Source organism: Salvia splendens, chromosome 13 (genome assembly GCF_004379255.2).
Source record: "Salvia splendens isolate huo1 chromosome 13, SspV2, whole genome shotgun sequence".
In the NCBI taxonomy this organism is placed as follows: domain Eukaryota; kingdom Viridiplantae; phylum Streptophyta; class Magnoliopsida; order Lamiales; family Lamiaceae; genus Salvia; species Salvia splendens.
Window position 1 is genome coordinate 13,962,953 of NC_056044.1, and position 16,828 is coordinate 13,979,780.

General features: G+C 38.1%; 1 protein-coding gene and 2 pseudogenes across 6 annotated transcripts; 2 read left to right on the top strand and 1 right to left on the bottom strand.

The window, feature by feature from the left end:
• The first annotated feature begins 2,317 nt into the window (after positions 1 to 2,317).
• On the top strand, positions 2,318 to 6,334 carry LOC121760100 (BEACH domain-containing protein C2-like). Of its 6 annotated transcripts, XR_006041823.1 has the most exons (7): positions 2,318 to 2,444; positions 2,537 to 3,199; positions 3,755 to 3,889; positions 4,559 to 4,663; positions 4,740 to 4,853; positions 5,452 to 5,746; positions 6,052 to 6,328. XR_006041823.1 is itself a non-coding variant. In XM_042155709.1 (6 exons), exons 1-6 carry the CDS (start codon positions 2,495 to 2,497, stop codon positions 6,053 to 6,055), a joined length of 1,140 nt encoding a protein of 379 aa, XP_042011643.1. In that variant the 5' UTR covers positions 2,325 to 2,494; the 3' UTR covers positions 6,056 to 6,334. The 6 variants fall into 6 exon arrangements, 3 of the variants coding, with proteins under 3 accessions (XP_042011643.1, XP_042011644.1, XP_042011642.1); XR_006041821.1 differs by having other exon boundaries at positions 2,325 to 3,199; positions 6,052 to 6,334; XR_006041822.1 differs by having other exon boundaries at positions 2,325 to 3,199; positions 5,480 to 5,746; positions 6,052 to 6,333.
• A 57-nt stretch (positions 6,335 to 6,391) lies between these two features.
• LOC121760099 lies at positions 6,392 to 8,425 on the bottom strand (annotated as a pseudogene).
• Positions 8,426 to 8,735: 310 nt separating this feature from the next.
• Positions 8,736 to 12,286, top strand: LOC121761855 (annotated as a pseudogene).
• The last annotated feature ends 4,542 nt before the right edge of the window (positions 12,287 to 16,828 follow it).

Here is a 16,828-nt window from a genome sequence, read left to right on the forward strand (position 1 = left end):
TTCAGTTTCAAATCATGATTGCAATTACATTTGAAGCACCTTCAGTTCTCTGGATCCAGTAGATAGAATAGATTAGGTTTAAATTCCTAGGTCTAGTAGTTAAAACTCAGCCCTTAATGAATGCGTGGCAGCAGCCGATCACTTTTCTGAATGTGTCGTAGAAAAATCTCGAGTAGGTCCCTAGTCTCAGTGGTTCGACCCCGCTCTTGCAGCTTATACTTCGTAATATTTGTTGCATTAGTGGGAAAATTATAAATCTTGTTGAAAGGGGGAACACGTGCACACGACACACGTGTAAAAATCCTCAACTTCAATATGCATTTGGTTATTTCCACTCATGTGGGGGATTGTAGAAATCGTGGTTTAATATGCCCGGTCAATGGACTTTGACCAAATAATAAATGTGACGAGACATTTAATTTTGTGAAATTAAATGATATAGCGTCGATCTATATTTTACGTAGATAAATGTAGTATATTCACTTTCTCAAATCCGATTTCCGGTGAGTGAGAAATAGTGGATTAAAGTTGGGCATAATTAGCTTTTAATTAAAGCATTGGAGTTTATGCTTAGGGAATAATTAATTAGTGTTAATTATCCCACATAGGAGAATTAACACATCTTTAATGTGTTTAAATTAAGTGACTTTATGTTACTTAATAATTATAGTGGATCAAGATGGGTGAAAGAGCCCACACGCGCGCGCCGCCGCCCGAGCCCGAGCCAGTGGTCGCGGCCCGCGGGCCCGGGCCCGATCTCGATCTCGATCTCGATCTTGGTCTTGGTCTTGGATCTTGGCAATTGGTCTTTGGGTGGTCTTTGGGCTTGGTGCTGGCCCAAACTTAATCTTTTTAGACCACCGCTGAGTCAGCAATCCAAGTGGCTTGACACATCGTCAAGCGTGGCACAGTCAGAGCTGCCACGTGAGAAATGCACACGCTCCACACGCGAAAGGCACACTCCTGCCACACGCCTTGTAACCGTCGACGGTTACGAATCTGCAATGATGACAGCCATCATGGCTGTTGACCCCCCAGCAGTGGACTGAGCCTATAAATAGGCTAGCTACTCCATGCATCTCTACACTACAATACACAAGCATTCTGCATCATAAGCACTCCCTCTCCTGCATTGTTTTTCTGTCGAAAGCTCTGCCCTCTCCTCCATCCAGTTCGTCGGAGCTCTGCTGATAGCGGTGCTGCTTCACCAGAGACGTAGCCGTTTTATCTTTGGGGACGAAACGCCAAACCGAAGAGCACTACCGGGGCGTATCTCGTCTTGCGGAAAGAGGCCTCCTCGACTCGGCTAACTACTGTTCACGGTTTATTTGTTTCGAATCTTACTTTGTAATTCAGTTTCAGTTTTCATTCTGTATTCCTTCTTTTGGGTTGTATTACGCCCGGCTTTTATCTCTTGTAATCCCAGAAACCAACAAACACATTTATTTATACATAGTCACATATTCGTACATATATAATCTATATTTGTCGACTCATAGTTTGGTGGGAATTGCTTTGAGAGGTACTGCCTTTTGAAGCGTAATTCCAAAATTCTCATTCATGTCCATTTCTTCTAGCTTCATATTTTCCAGTTTCCACTCATAATTTTCCACAAACGTCACCAACATCTGATGCACCATCCGATCAGCCAACGGCAACCCGGGGCAGATTCTTCTTCCCGCGCCAAATGGAATCAGCTCGAAATCTCTGCCCTTAAAATCTACGCTGCCATTCTCGTTTAAGAATCTCTCCGGCAAGACGTCACCACGGTTCGGGAACCGGCGGTTCACGGTTCGGAACCGCCGGTTCCGGTTCGAAAAAAAATGGAACCGGAACCGAACCGACCAAGGATCGGCGGTTCCGGTTCCGGAACCGTGAACCGCCGGTTCACGTGAACCGCGGAACCGCCTAGGTTTGCCCGGTTCCGGGCCGGTTCCGGGCCAGTTCATCCGGTTCGGCGGTTTTTTTTTTTTTGCATTTTAAATTTGTAATTCAAGTAAAATATGTAGATATATTTGCATAAATAAAATTAGAATAAAGCGATGTTCAAATGCAATTTTATTGATACAAATTACAACTTTAAAATTACAAATTACAACTTAAAATTTACAAATTACAACTTTAAAATTACAAATTACAACTTTAAAATTGCAAACTACAAACAACTTTAAAATTACAAATTACAACTTAAAATTTACAAATTACAACTTATTACTTAACATTACAAATTACAACTTTAAAATTACAAATTACAACAATTACAAATCGAAAAATTTAAATACAAGTTTACTTTCAGGATTACCGATTCACAAAGCTGCTGATAAGCTTAGCCAAAAGCCAATTTGAAGGCTATTCATGTTATAAATTTTTGCTTTTACTTTGCACCCAACAATTTGGCACCTGTTTGTATAATCGAATATTCTGTCCTTATTTTTGGTTATTTGGTATGTAGTAATTTTCATATCCATCTAATTGTGAAGTTCTTTAACCATGTATGCCAAATCTTCTGGAATTTATGGCTTCTCTCTCCTTCCAGGTTGCTAGGGTGCTAAATTTGATTTACAGGCTTGTGGTTCAACCGAACACATCGCGGGCTCAAACCTTTGCTGAGGCATTTATATCATGTGGTGGCATGGAGACCCTTCTTGTTCTGTTGCAGCGTGAAACAAAATCTGGAGACAGTGATGTCACACAAATGTTGACTGAACATGATAAAGGTTTATCTTCTGCCAAAGTTGATGAAGATAATAATCATGGTGATGGGAAATCTTTGGAGAGAAAAGATCTTAGTTTACAGGAGAATGCTTCTGAATTTGAGAATTTTGATGGTTCTACTGTATCTAACACTGAGAGGATTTCATCCACATCCGCTAATCCATTACCTAAAAACTTGGGTGGTATAAGTTACTTAATTAGTGCTGAAAATGCACTGAATAATGCGTATAATGCTGACAAAAGTGACGGCATAATCGTACGAGTTGTTAACCTCTTGGGTGTTTTGGTAATATCTGGACATTTAAAATTTGATTCACCTGCTCCTTTGGATGTGACAAGCAACCTCCATGGTTTGCCTGAGGCAGGAGGTACCATGTTTGATGACAAGGTTTCTCTTCTTCTTTTTGGTCTACAAAAGGCTTTCCAAGCTGCACCTAACCGGCTTTTGACATCCAATGCGTACAAGGCTTTATTGGCTGCCTCAGTACGTCTTCCATCCTTTTGCTTCCTCTTACTTCATTAAGAAACTTCTGCTTGTTGTTGCAATGCCATTTGTAATATAATAGGCCTTAAAAAGCTCTGTATTTTTCCATTAGCTCTTTAAGTGGGCTTAGATGAGAAAATTCAATCTTTGATGAGTAATGCAGTGCAAGGATGAATAACTATGTCAGAATTGGTTGGTACAAATTCTCACCAAATAGTGTGCGCGCGTTTTAGATGTAAAATGGATCTGATATGCTCTCTCACGTCTGTTGCGATGAACTAATTCTCACGTCTGTTGCAACCTTCTCTGGTCAATTATGGATATTCACCTAACATATTTATCCCCATTTTTTTATTGTTTCAAAATTATCATGAACTCCTTTGTATTGCTTGGATCACAAAGCCCAGTATGCATTCCTTATTGGTTGGCAGTATTATGCTTGAATATTAATTTATTGATGCTCCAATATATGCAAGGAGATACTGAATTAAAGTACTATTAAGTTGTATTTTGGTCTTTTTGAGAAATTTTTTTTGCGTTATCTTTGCTTTCCAGATAAATGTGTCTTCAACAGAGGATGGTCTAAACTTCCATGATCCAGGGCACCGCTTTGAGCACTTGCAAATCTTGTTGGTTCTTCTTCGTTCGCTTCCGTATGCATCAACATCACTGCAAAGTCAAGCACTTCAGGTGCTAAGTTGTGATATTCTACTATGCCTGGATTGGATGTTTCAATCTCTTTAGACTTTCACATCTTCCTCTATTTCATTTGTTTTTTTCTCTGTGCTATTTTAGGAGCTTAGCTGAGGTAGTGTTGGAGAGAGTTCTTATATGATAAAGTCGTTTAGCAAGGAAAACATGAGTCCACTTCTAAGATAACTTTGATGTTTGAAGTATATACTTCGGTCTAAAAGCATTTTTTGGTAGAGTCTCCCAATTGATTAATGCTGATGCTATCATGAAATTGCAGGCATATTCTGGGCATACATTTCCTATTCCCTTGTTTTCTTCTAGCTTATTTGCCTTCATATGGCTTTATTATTTAATATACATTGCATGCGTCAAGTTTTGGTGTTATCTCTCCAGTAGTAGAGGGTTGAGCATTATATAGCAACAAAGGAGTTTTTTGGAAAGTACTCAATTTTTCTCCTCATCTTCTCTGTTGAATTATGTAATGAAATTTTGTATTGCTTTCACAAGACCATTATGTCTAATGTTTTTATCCCAAATTGCTACTCTACCACAATGCACATTGCAAAACCATATTTAAATGATTGCTAAACCGAGTGCCTTTTTTGGGGAAGCTAACTATAGTGCTGCTGGTTCCATTTGAAATCTGACACCTCATGTTTATGTCAGGATCTTCTGATTTTGGCTTGCGGTCATCCAGAAAACAGAAGCAGCCTAACAAGCATGGAAGAATGGCCAGCGTGGATCTTGGAGATTCTCATATCTAATTATGAGGTCACATCACTTATCACTTAGTGGCTTTATCGAACCTTTTTTGTGGTGCCATTTCTCATTTACATTTTTTATGCAGAGAAGTGGAAGTAAAAATGGTAACCCTTCCAGCTTGAAGGATGTAGAAGATTTCATACATAATTTCTTGATAATATTATTAGAACATTCAATGCGCCAGAAGGACAGATGGAAGGTCAGTGTCCCTTTTTGTTGTCTTCTATTCACACCTTTGTATTTTCTGCCAAGCAAATGAGGTGTTCGTAAAATTATACTCCCTCCGTCCACGAAAAATAGTCCCATTTGTGGACGGCACAGGTTGTAATGAAAAATTGGTAAAGTAAGAGTGATGGGAGAAAAATTAGATAAAGTTAGAGAGAATGAGAAAAAGTAAGAGAGAAGGAGAAAAAAGTGAGTAAAGTATGGGAGAAAGTTTCCATTTTTGAAATGAGACTATTTTTCGTGGACAGAGGGAGTAAGTAATACTTTAATAGAACTTATAGGGGGGGGGGGTTGAGTGTCTTGAAGATGATATCTTAAATCCTATAGGCTTTGGTATATTTGTTTTTCCCCCCTCTTTACTGTGTGTCAACCTTTACATAGTTCAGTGCCACGTAATGAATGAGTTGCATGTGTACTATTTCAAAAGATTTGGTGCCAACATAAAATCTTGGCCTTCCAATATACATATCATTTTATCCTTCTTTTGTTCTTGTTTAAGCTAATCTCTTTGTTTTTTCCCAACTTTGTCAACTTCTGAGTTTCATTGGTGTATCTGGCCATTACTCTGACAGGATATTGAAGCTACAATTCATTGTGCAGAATGGCTGTGTATGGTGGGTGGTTCTAGCACTGGAGATCTAAGGCTCAGGTATTGCCTGCCCAAATTACATTTTTCAGTATTCTGGTTTATATTGTAGAGAGCCATGGATTAGGACAATACAAATCTATTGGTTTCTACAGCAGATCTTTCATAAATTAGAACTAGCAGAAGGACAAGATATTATCTGTATTGCTCTGAATCAGGACAATACAAATCTATTGGTTTCTACAGCAGATAAACAGTTGATAATATTCACCGATCCTTCAGTAAGTTGCACCCGCTATCAGTCTCTTGCTTTTTTCATTTCTTTCTTACATATATTACGAAAAATACATGCTTTGAGAACTCTTGAATACCATTCTCAAATGAAACATCACAGCATATAGCTTTGTTGCGTTCAGCTTTTCCACAGGGGAAGGAAGTTGTGAATTGTGTGACTAGCTTTTTCTCTGGGCAAATATTTTAAACGATTTTTCAAATTGCAATCGGGGATGGGGATGTTACTTAAGGCTCTTTTGTTTCACTGTTTGCTTGTTGTAAAGGAAATGTAACTCATTCCTTCTCCTTGCAGTTGAGTTTGAAAGTTTTCGATCAGATGCTCAAACTGGGGTGGGAAGGTGACGGATTATCTCCTTTGATGAAGTAAAACGCCTAAGATGATCGATGTCACATTTGGGAAGACTTCATTTGCACTAGGAAGTGAGTCGTTGGATGTTTATTGAATAGTTGTAGTTGTAATACCCACCAAGTTGGCAAGTTTTGTTGCTTGAAAGGCCTCATATGAGTTTCTTCATAATGTTATTTTTCGCATTGTTGTGTAAAGATTTTTGTGTTCTGTTGAGGCCGCTCTTGCCACCTATTATTGTGTAAACAAATGAGAATATTGTATTTTAATATTATAGCAATGTAAATTTCCTCGATTTCTTTTCTTTTCTTTTCTTTTTCCATAATGTAAATCAAGCCTGCAGAATCTCACATCTTCAACAAGTTTGTTCTTGGTTCTGCATAAACGTTGAGACTTCCGCTGATATGAAGTGTGAGCATGGTTCCGTACGTCACTATGTTGCTATCATCACTCAATCTGAACCTGAAGAAGCGAAGTAGTGCTGCTGATACGATCTTCATTTGTCGATAGGCAAAATCCTTCCCCAGACATGTCCGAGGGCCAGCCTGAACATCGAGCAAACCATCGAACACGTGTGTGCAGTTAGTTCAACTCAGTAGTGACAAGCTAACTTACGTTGAATGCCACAAATTTGAATGGCGACTCAGGCTGAAACACCCCATTTTCGAGCCATCTCTCCGGTTTGAACTCCTCTGCATTGTCCTCCCAGATATACTGCATACGCCCCATTGCATATGCAATGTAGTAAACACCGTCTCCCCTTTTCAGTCTGTAGCCATCCGGCAGAGTGTCGTCCGTTTCAGCACACCTCCCATCCTGAAGAGTTCATGTAAGAACATAAGTGATCTCTCACAGTATGTTTTTAGGAAAAGAAGCATAAGCTAAGGTTTGTGTTGCTATACTACTGGAACTGCAGGGTACAGCCTCAAGGTCTCGGTTATGGTTGCGTGAAGGTAATGCATTTCGTTAAGCGCTTCATCTGTGTTGCTCTCAACAAATTCACTAACAGTAGCATCATTTCTTGAACAGAATTTCCTCACTTCTTGTGCAATTTTTTCTTGGATAAGTGTATTCTTGCAGAGCATGTAAAGAAACCAAGAAAGAGTGTTGGCTGTGGTGTCTTTCCCAGCAACCATGAAGCTGAGGATAATATCCCTCAAGTACTGATTGTTCATCGTCTCGGGATCCTTCTTGCTCTCCACCAGAAATCTAGAAAGCAAGTCCTTCTTCACATTCTTGAATCATGAAATATGAATTAGTTTTGCAACTATACAAAATATATTATGAATCACTAAAAAGAAAATGGGACTCACATCATTTTGTTCCTTCTCCATCTGTTCTCTTTTAGTCCTGATCACTCTGTCCACGAAGCTATGGTGTTCTTCTTCAAGGTTGCTTCGCCACATATGTTGAGGTATCGCTTTATCTTCGCCACATAACGCCTATACACCAATTCATTCGAGTCATCAAAGGCCTTAATGAACTCATTCCCTTCTGCATTCGACTCCTCTAGGCAGTTCAGATCGACTCCAAAACCAACAGTGAATATCGAATCAAGGGTGTATCTCATCAGCAAAGCCTGCCACAACGTTCACATAAACCGTTGAAGAAATAAACTAATACTGACTCGTAGACAAATATTGATGAGATCTGCATTACCTGCACATCAAAAGACAGGTTGTGTTTGGAGAATTCTTGAACTGTCTTCACCAGTTTTTCCGCTTTCTGCCTGAACACCGAGCAGCTGTAGTCTCTCAGCACTCTGGTCGAGAACTCAAAGCTCGCGAGCTTCTTCTGCTGGCGCCACTTGTCTCCATCCACCACGAAGATCCCTTGCCCAAACAAATCCCCCATGATGTCTTGATTGTACTGCCCCTTGTTGAAGTTATGGAATTTGGACTTGAGAATATACTCCACTCAGCCGTGTACACCTCACTCTGATCCGGAGCTAGAAGCCTCCAAGTTTTATGCTTCTTGGCCATCTCAGTTTGGTAGTCATACAGCCTATTCAAGTAGAACAGCTGATCAAAAACAGTCCCAACCACAGGAGCTGTAGGGTAGTCTCCATTCCTGATGGATTTTCCAACGAAGATTCTGATTAACAAAGATGAAACTAGTGCAACAACAGCCAAAGGTGCTGCTGCTGCTGCAGCTATGTAAAAGATAGCACTGATAAAATCCATCTCCGCAGAAGTTGATAATTCTTGTCCAAGCCTATATGAAAGGGAGCAGTCTTTTAAAAGATCAGAGAAAGTGCAGACAAAATGATAGTGGCATTGATGATGACGAGCCTGCATAAATTACAAAAGCAAGTAGACAAAACAAGGCTCAATCAATAGAGAGAAGTCTCAGGAGAATTTGGCAGTTTTGTTTGTGAGAAGACATCTTGATGTTTTATACTATTATTATCTTCTTTGATAATGTTGCTAAAAAGTCGTGTCATATCGCATCAGCACAACACAACAGCATACCTGAATTTTATTTTATTTGAAAGAATATTTTCTTCTCATGAGGGTCACAAAAGGTATCTAAATCAAGTCACTAGTATATTGCTCTTCAACACCCAAACCTTATGCATCTTTTTTCAACACCAGAATATTTTTATTTAAAGTAAAAAAGGTATGATTTGAAGGCGGTGTTTCGACGGGACAGCGTATAAGCTGAAAGGTTACTTTGATTTGGCCAAAGTGGAGATTGATAAGGCTGTTCGCGCCGAGGGGTGGGGGTTACCGGACGACGCCGTTTTTTGTTACCAGAATGCGCAGAGTATACTGGCTGAAGCGGTTTCCACTCCAGTGCCTTCGTACATCGCCTCTAGGTACTGATGGTTCATGGTAGCAATATGGAGTATAAATTTAATGTACAATTATGAGTTCCTTGGTAATGTGTGTTTTTTTGTGGTTATGCATATTGATTAAAGAGTGTGCGCAGCTTGTTAAGGATTTTATCAATTTTATGGAAAATTGATTTTGGACATGTGAGTGCGTTCCTTTATCACTTTCCGGTTGATCATATGCCTGCTAAGTATCCTCATTGTATGAACCCTTTTAACATATGCTGTTTGATTGTGTAGTTCTTTTCCTTGAGTACATATGCATCACAATTTGCAAAGTTAGATCTTAATCTAAAAGTTCTTATTAAAGTTGGTTCTTGGTGCATCTTTTGTTTACATTTTTGTCAAATTTCCCGCAGTGAAATGGAGAAAATACAATCTTATCGGCACAAGATATCAAAATGGCAGGGCCAAGTAGCAGAGAGACTACAAACTTTAACTCGAAGAACAGGTTATTACTATCTTCCATCCTTAGTGTCGTACTTCTTAATATTGAGACAAGCATTCTTGATGGCCATAAAAAAGAAAATTTGATGTGCTCCTCTGTGCCTACTCACCTATCTCAGGTGGATCATCAGAAATCAAGGTATGGAAAGCTCTAAATAACTTGTAAGTTAGTCTCCGGATTTTGTATCCTTTATTTAATAGACGTGCTTCCCATTAGATAATTATAAATGAGCTCCTGATAGTGTCACCTGTTATGGTGGTTTTATAGAAGTATTTGTACAGTACATTAGTGCTTGCTTGAAATTGGAGGCCTGCCATGATGATATGTAGTTCTGTAGCTTGAATTGGGAGGGAGGGAGTGATATTTCTTCACCTTTTCACTTACAATGTTTATGGGTAATTATGCGGAGTTCAATCGCCAGTTTGACCCATTTTTCACTTCTATCCACTTTGTTAGAGTACGTCACCAAAGTTACAAACTGGGGTAGTTTCATCTTCGGTTTCACGACCAAAAAAAGCAGCACAAAAGGTTTCTGTCAATAGCAGAACTGGTCCTTCTCTGAGGAGTCAAGGAAATAATGCTCCAAGTTTGCAAAAACCTGCTCAAGGATCTGTAGGTGGTCATGATGCTAAACTGGTAGAGATGATAAACTCTGTGATTGTTGATCGTAGCCCTTCAGTTAAATGGGACGACATTGGTTAGTTGCTGTGATATTTTCATTAGAGATATCTAACTTTTTCTTAAGCCCTATTAAGTGTCTCAATTTAACTTTTGCCCTGTAGCTGGTCTTGAGATGGCAAAACAAGCATTGACAGAAATGGTTATTCTACCAAAGGTAATATTAGGGTATGAATTACATAAAAAATAGCTGCCTGGACCAGATTTCTAAACAAGGTTTAGGGACTGAATATTTTTGCAGGTTTATTGCTCTTTGGACCACCTGGTACTGGAAAAACCCTGCTTGCTAAAGCAGTTGCTTCAGAATCCGAAGCTACATTTTTTAATGTTTCTGCTTCTTCACTGACATCAAAGTGGGTGTGTCTTATTTCTCTATCTCCTTCCTTACATGTTATGTTACAATAGGTGGGTCTAAGCCCTTGTTCTGTTTACATGTGATATCTGAAGTCCTCTTATATTATGTTTGCATGGTAGGTGGGAGAGGGTGAAAAGCTCTCTTTTCCAGGTTGCCATTTCCAGGCAGGCATCAGTTATCTTCATTGATGAGGTACTGTACACTCCTGATATTTATTGCTGGATTCTAATCACAAACTTCCCGTCCATCATGATAGCGGACATAAGTAGCTGTATCGATTAAGAAAACTATTGCACCCTCTAAGAATAGAGTTTCAGTGTTCTACTATTCATTGTTAGATTATGTGATCAGTGGTTTATCTTTGTGTCACCCTCTTGTGCCATACCTATGGTTCACTTTCCACAAGGTGAGCTAGTAGTGGTTGAGCTGGTTCCTGTGTACCTTATTGCAATTATGCGGATAGATAGTATAATGTCAACAAGAACAGAAAATGAGAAGGAAGCAAGTAGAAGGTTGAAGTCTGAGTTTCTAGTTCAGTTTGAAGGGGTTGCGTCAAATTCTGGTGATTGATTTAGTTACTGTCATTGGTAAGCTACTTTAGTACTTTACAATTCAAATGCTTTATCAATCTTTCAATTGTGTTACAGATATTTCTGAGATTCTTATTGTTGGTGTAATGGAGGTTCTCTTTCCTTTTGTGTATATATCTTGTTCCTAACTTTCAACTCTGACCAACTGTGTAACCTCCATGTTTCAATGGGAACATACTGTTTGTTCTATATTTATTTTGCTATTTTCTTTTATTTCTCACAAATTTAATATGCTACTGCAGGTGCAACCAATAAACCCACCCCAAGAATTGGATGAGTTGTTAGAAGACTGGTCAGCAAGAACTACTCTTTATTAATTGAATTCTGGAATTTTCTTTTTGAAAATTACTGCCTTTTATATGTCCTATTGAAACATTGGAAACTAGTACCACCTCTATCCTTTTATATGTGTGTTTTAAAAGCCGATTCTTTGCATTCTATTAAAACAAACTGGGTTGGCCTAGTATAAGACTAATAGAGAACAGATGGGATCAAATGGGATTTTTTTCTATTACTAAACGTGGAAGTTAATTAAATTCAGATAAACCATGCGAAATACATTCAAGAACCAACCACCAAGCGAGCTAACTGTAACTTTTGCATTTGATTTTTAATTTTATGCACAGAATCTACATAGCTTTGCCGGATGCAAATGCTAGGAGAGTTCTTCTGAAGCATAAGCTCAAGGGATAAATTTATGTCGTCAACGGTCTATCATTCTCGTAAAACAGATTTTGATGTAGAGAGACTTGTGGCTGAAACTGATGGTAAGGAAAAACTTGGTATTGTATCTTTGTTTTCTCCTGAATAGTGAGCACACAGTCATTTGTTAACTAAAACTAAAATTGAACAAAACATTAAAATCATGATTATTCATGATGCATTGTAATGTTGTCTTTGTAGGGTATTCGGGAAGCGACCTACAAGCTTTGTGTGAGGAAGCTGCAATGATGCCAATCCCTTACAGTCCAGCCAAATCAGGTTATTATATAATCTTCCACCTATTTTCGTTACCAAAAAGCCCCAGCAAGAATCAAAATTGATGTCACTAGCCGAATCTGATACATCATCCAAGCCTCAAAATCTCTCTCTCGCATTTAAGTTGTCATCCGTAAAACCCTGGGTTGTTGTGTCCAGGTTAGGAAATTGAGATATGGAGATTTTCAGAAGGCAATGACTGTTATCAAGCCTAGCTTACAGAGAAGCAAGTGGGCTGAACTCGAGAGTTCGGTTGCAACTAGTTCTACATGCATCAAGATTTTCCTCTATTAAGAAACAATTATCTAAGCTATATTATTGCCCTACAAGATCCAGTAACTGATAGTAAAATGTAAAAAAGTTAATAAAAGATCAACTACTTTGTGTGTTGCCTTCATCGGCTTTCATAGTAATATCTATGGATGTTTTAGTCCCATTGCTTATCTTTTTTCCACTTCGAAAACGATTGATTAGTTAACTGGTAAAAAATGGTTTCATTTTTTTTTGTCATAATCAAGAATAATTTTGAATTATAATGATTCTCTAAAAATTTTATTGACAATCAAAAATACTTTTGATGATACACAAAATTACTTTTACTTGTGAAAGATGATGAAATTTACCACAACAAAATATTCATCGTCAGAAATCTTTTTGATAAACATTTAGTCGAGAAGTAATCAATAGTTTCCGATTGTAATTCAAAAATACTAGTAGAACCAATACTACCTAGTATCTTTGAATTATGAATGATAAATTTATAAACTCTAATTCATAACCAAAAGTGGTTTGTTATTTAAAAAACTTTCGGTCACAGCTTGAGAGTAATTCCAAGTTGTGAAGAATAATAATCTAGATTCTAGAAATTCACTTTGATGATCAAGAGTAATTTCAATTTGTGAATTGTGGCCTAAAAATTCTCATTCTCAACCACCCTAAAATAATTTTCAATTGAAGAAGATATTTATGAGTAAATTTACTTAACATTTTTTTGTCATAATTTGTTCAAAATTTAAACTCCCATCTTCCTCAGAGGAGTTAAATGTGGTCGCAAAATATGTTGGAATTCAAATATCACTGCTTCCCTCCCATTCCCAAATCCCTAATTCATCAATCTTCCGATGGCCGATCAGCGTCGCAAACCCCCAAAACAACCCCAAACGACCTCCAAAAGGCAATGGTCTCTCTCCGATTTCGACGTCGGCAGGCAAAGGTAGATTCGGCAGAGTGTATCTAGCTCGCGAAATCAAGGTAATTTTTCCCGTCCCAATCTCACCTTGGACCATGAGAAGTTGAGATCTTGTGTTTGTTTGTTTGGGTAGAGCAAGTATATCGTGGCGTTAAAATTGCTTCTGATGTGTTTTGAAGCTTTATGGATTAATATACTTTTTGTTCTTGGTGTTGTAATTCTGTTGAATCAGTATATAGCTAGTCTCACAGAGGCTCTGTTGTACTGTCATCAAAAGCATGTCATTCACACAGACATCAAGCCGGAAAATTTAGTGAAGAAATGGGTATCTGGCCAAATTAGCACCATGCTATTTTGACTTGTGATGACATGAAGGTAAGGTGTGATAGATTTAACTGTAACATCTTATATTACTTAGTAGGAGTACTTGTATAGAGTATACTCTTTGTTTGGTGGGATACGTTGAAGTTAAGTAAGTACTCTATAACTATAACTATAATTTGTAATGCAGAATCCCACAATCATTTAATATTTCGGTGCTTTAATTTATACTCCGAGTCCGAGTAGTGTGTATTAGGTAGGTCTCATATTGAATAGTACTACTACTATATTGAATAACGAGTTCAAATATGGAATGAAACACCAACTATATCTGCTTTGTCGTTCTCATTTTTTTTTTGGAATTCATTGCTGCACTTTATGTGCAGTTTCCTCAACTCATTATGTTTGCCACTTAAATCAAAAGTTCATTCTATAATAAAGTAAAAAAGTGATATTGAGTTAGTCTGCCAGCAATATGTTTGATTTATAGTACCTTTATTTTTAAAAAAAAAACTTTGTTAATGAGAATCTCTTGTGTCTTAATTTTGCCACGTAAATTTAGCTTGGTTTACAATTGGTAACTTACTCTTACTCATCTACATTTAAATTTTTTTCAACTAAATTCGTGTCGTTAATTGTCGAAACCAAAATGTATTTCAATATCATAAGAGCATCCACAACCGTGTTCTTGCCAACGAACACGGTTGTGGGCTCGGCCCCACTTTTTCTGCCTGCTCTTAGGCAATAGCACAACACCCACAGCCGTGTTCTTTCGCAAGGACGAGCACAAGGGTCCCATCATTCTATTATTCAATTTAAATAAAAACATGTCCATAATATTAAAATTCATTAAAAAAACTGAAATAATATTACAAATTACAAATAAAATAAAAATTACATAATTAAAAACCTGAAAAATAAAAATTACATAATTAAAATCCTAAAACGGCTATATTTTTGGGAATCTGAAAATATTTTTTTAAAATTTTTGGTATTATTTTTAATTTTTTAAAAAAAAAGAAAAAAAATGCCAACGGCCAATAGAAACACGCCACGTCATCCTGCTCACTGGCACAGACGTGCTCTTAGCTAAGAGTACATCCGTGCCAGCGGCAAGAGCGCAGCGGTGGACAAGCGTGTCCTTGCTAGCGGCAAGGACGGACGGAGAGATTGTGCTCACCGTTGCAAATGCTCTATGATGCGAAGCATATTTCCTATATTTTTTCCCCTTAGACTACACATTTTTATGTTAATTATGGCTCATCATATTGTGCTTTTATTGAAGTTTTGGAGGGTTGAAAGCTGGAAGTTCGCCGGAAGTGCACACTCAATGCTCCATGAGGATTCCAGAAAGTTCGCCCAATCGGGCGATTCTGAGCTTCAAAACGCCCGGTCGGGCGAAACGCATTAGGAGTCCAGAAAGTTCACCCGGTCGGGCGTTTCTCTCTTCTAAATTCGCCCGGTCGGGCGTTTTCAAGCTTAACTGCATTTCGGCAGTTTATTTGGCCGTTGAAAAAGAAAAAGGCGGAAGAAAAGGGGGGAGAGAGAGTGTGGATGTGACGGTTTTAGGGGGCAGAGAGAAAAGAAAGTCAAAAAAAGGGGGCTGAAGTGACGTCTTGGAGGGGGGACGAATTCAGAGAAAAAAACAGAGAGAAAAAGGAGAAAGAGAGGAGAAGAAGAAAAGGAAGGAGTTCCGGCCAACATTCCGATGATCCGTCTTCAAATCTCAATCCCACTCATTAAGAGCATACTTCCTATGGTTTTATTTGCAAATTCCATCATGTGTTTAGGCTAAGCTCTCTATGTTGCTCCAAGTTGTAATCTAGGATATGTATGGATGTTTTTACACCATTGAACTCATGTGTTTGATACCAACAATGTGCTTAATGTTATTCACTATGTTTTTGGCTAATAATGTAGTGTGATTATTTCCTTTGCTATTGTCTCTTTAACATAGTTTAGGATTGTATGATTGTTGGTATGCTATTGAATTAGAATTGTTCAGAGGATAATTTGATAGTGGATTAAGTATGTGATTATAGTAGATGTTTATTTCTCTAGCGCTTCCGTAGGAGTTTATAAACATTGAAGATTAATTCATGGAACAAGTGTTCAGCTGACTGTGAATTATACGTCGCAAACATGTTCAGTGCAAGCGATTAGGTTGATTAATTAATCCCAAATATGTGCTTTTGATATAGGTGTAGGACCATACAAACCTAGTGAGCAATTTGGAGTGGCATATTTTTTCCATTTGAATAGTCTTTCTTTAGTTAATTTGTAGCTCTATTTTGTCTTTAACTTTCAAAAATCAAACCTTCAAAACAAATCATCTTTTTGTATGACTTTCATTTGTTTTAGAGTTAAGTAATCAATTCATTCCCTGTGGATCGACACTCGAAGTATTACAATCGACACTGTATTCTTGCAGTATTGCTGTAATATTAGAGTCAATTAAATTAAAGTTGTGTGATCTTACACTTGATAATTGAACTCGAAATTTACACATCAAGTTTTGGCGCCGTTGCCGGGGAAGGCAATAGATTATTTAATTTCTAGTTTGTGTTTTGTGTTTTATTTGATTTTTCTTTTTATCTTTGTAGGTACTCATTTCGTTTTCTTCGGAGGTGTTAGCCATCTACCACGTCTGGACTTGAAGACGAAGGAGTTTATTTTCAAGGTGACATCTTTTTAACTCTTAGTTTAGGTAGTTTAGTTTCTTTCAAGCACACACATTTTTTAGGACTTACCCCGAAGTTGTCGAGAGGTCTCGTTTTCGGTAATAGGAAATATATTGTGGTTTGTTTGGTTTCTTTTCTGTTGCGCAGGTAAAAAAAAATAGTGAATGCACACAAGGTCACATGGTACACCACCGTTTGGACTACTCTGTTATCAAAGAAGGGGAAGGTTTAGAGAAAGAGATCAAGAGTCAGACACTGAATCAATGGCCGACAACAATGAGATTCCACCACCTGTGGGGAGGTTTGGCAACACTCTTAGGTCGGGAATTGAGTACCCGGGGGAGTTTGCCTACGCAAATGACAACGTCAACATTCCACCTCACTATATTAGCTTGGTGAATGGAGGAAATTTGTTCCATGGCAGGGATGAGGAAGATCCAGTGAGCCACCTCAATGCCTTTTATGAGCTGACGAATTCGCATAGACCTCCAAATGTGGAGCACCATCGGATTAAAAGGGCCCTATTTCCGTTCTCGTTGAGGGAGAAAGCAAGAAAGTGGTATAACTCCTTGCCGGGCTACAACATAGCAACATTCCAAGAGCTGAAGACATTGTTCCTTTTGGAATAAAACTCTCCAATGAAGATCGAG

Bases quoted from the DNA above. Each gene is read 5' to 3' on its own strand.
- LOC121760100 (XM_042155708.1), top strand. From the start codon at position 2,495: ATGCCAAATCTTCTGGAATTTATGGCTTCTCTCTCCTTCCAGGTTGCT. The intron at 3,890-4,558 runs GTGCTAAGTTGT...TGTTTATGTCAG, and splicing joins TGCAAAGTCAAGCACTTCAG to GATCTTCTGATTTTGGCTTG. The intron at 4,854-5,451 runs GTCAGTGTCCCT...TTACTCTGACAG, and splicing joins GCCAGAAGGACAGATGGAAG to GATATTGAAGCTACAATTCA.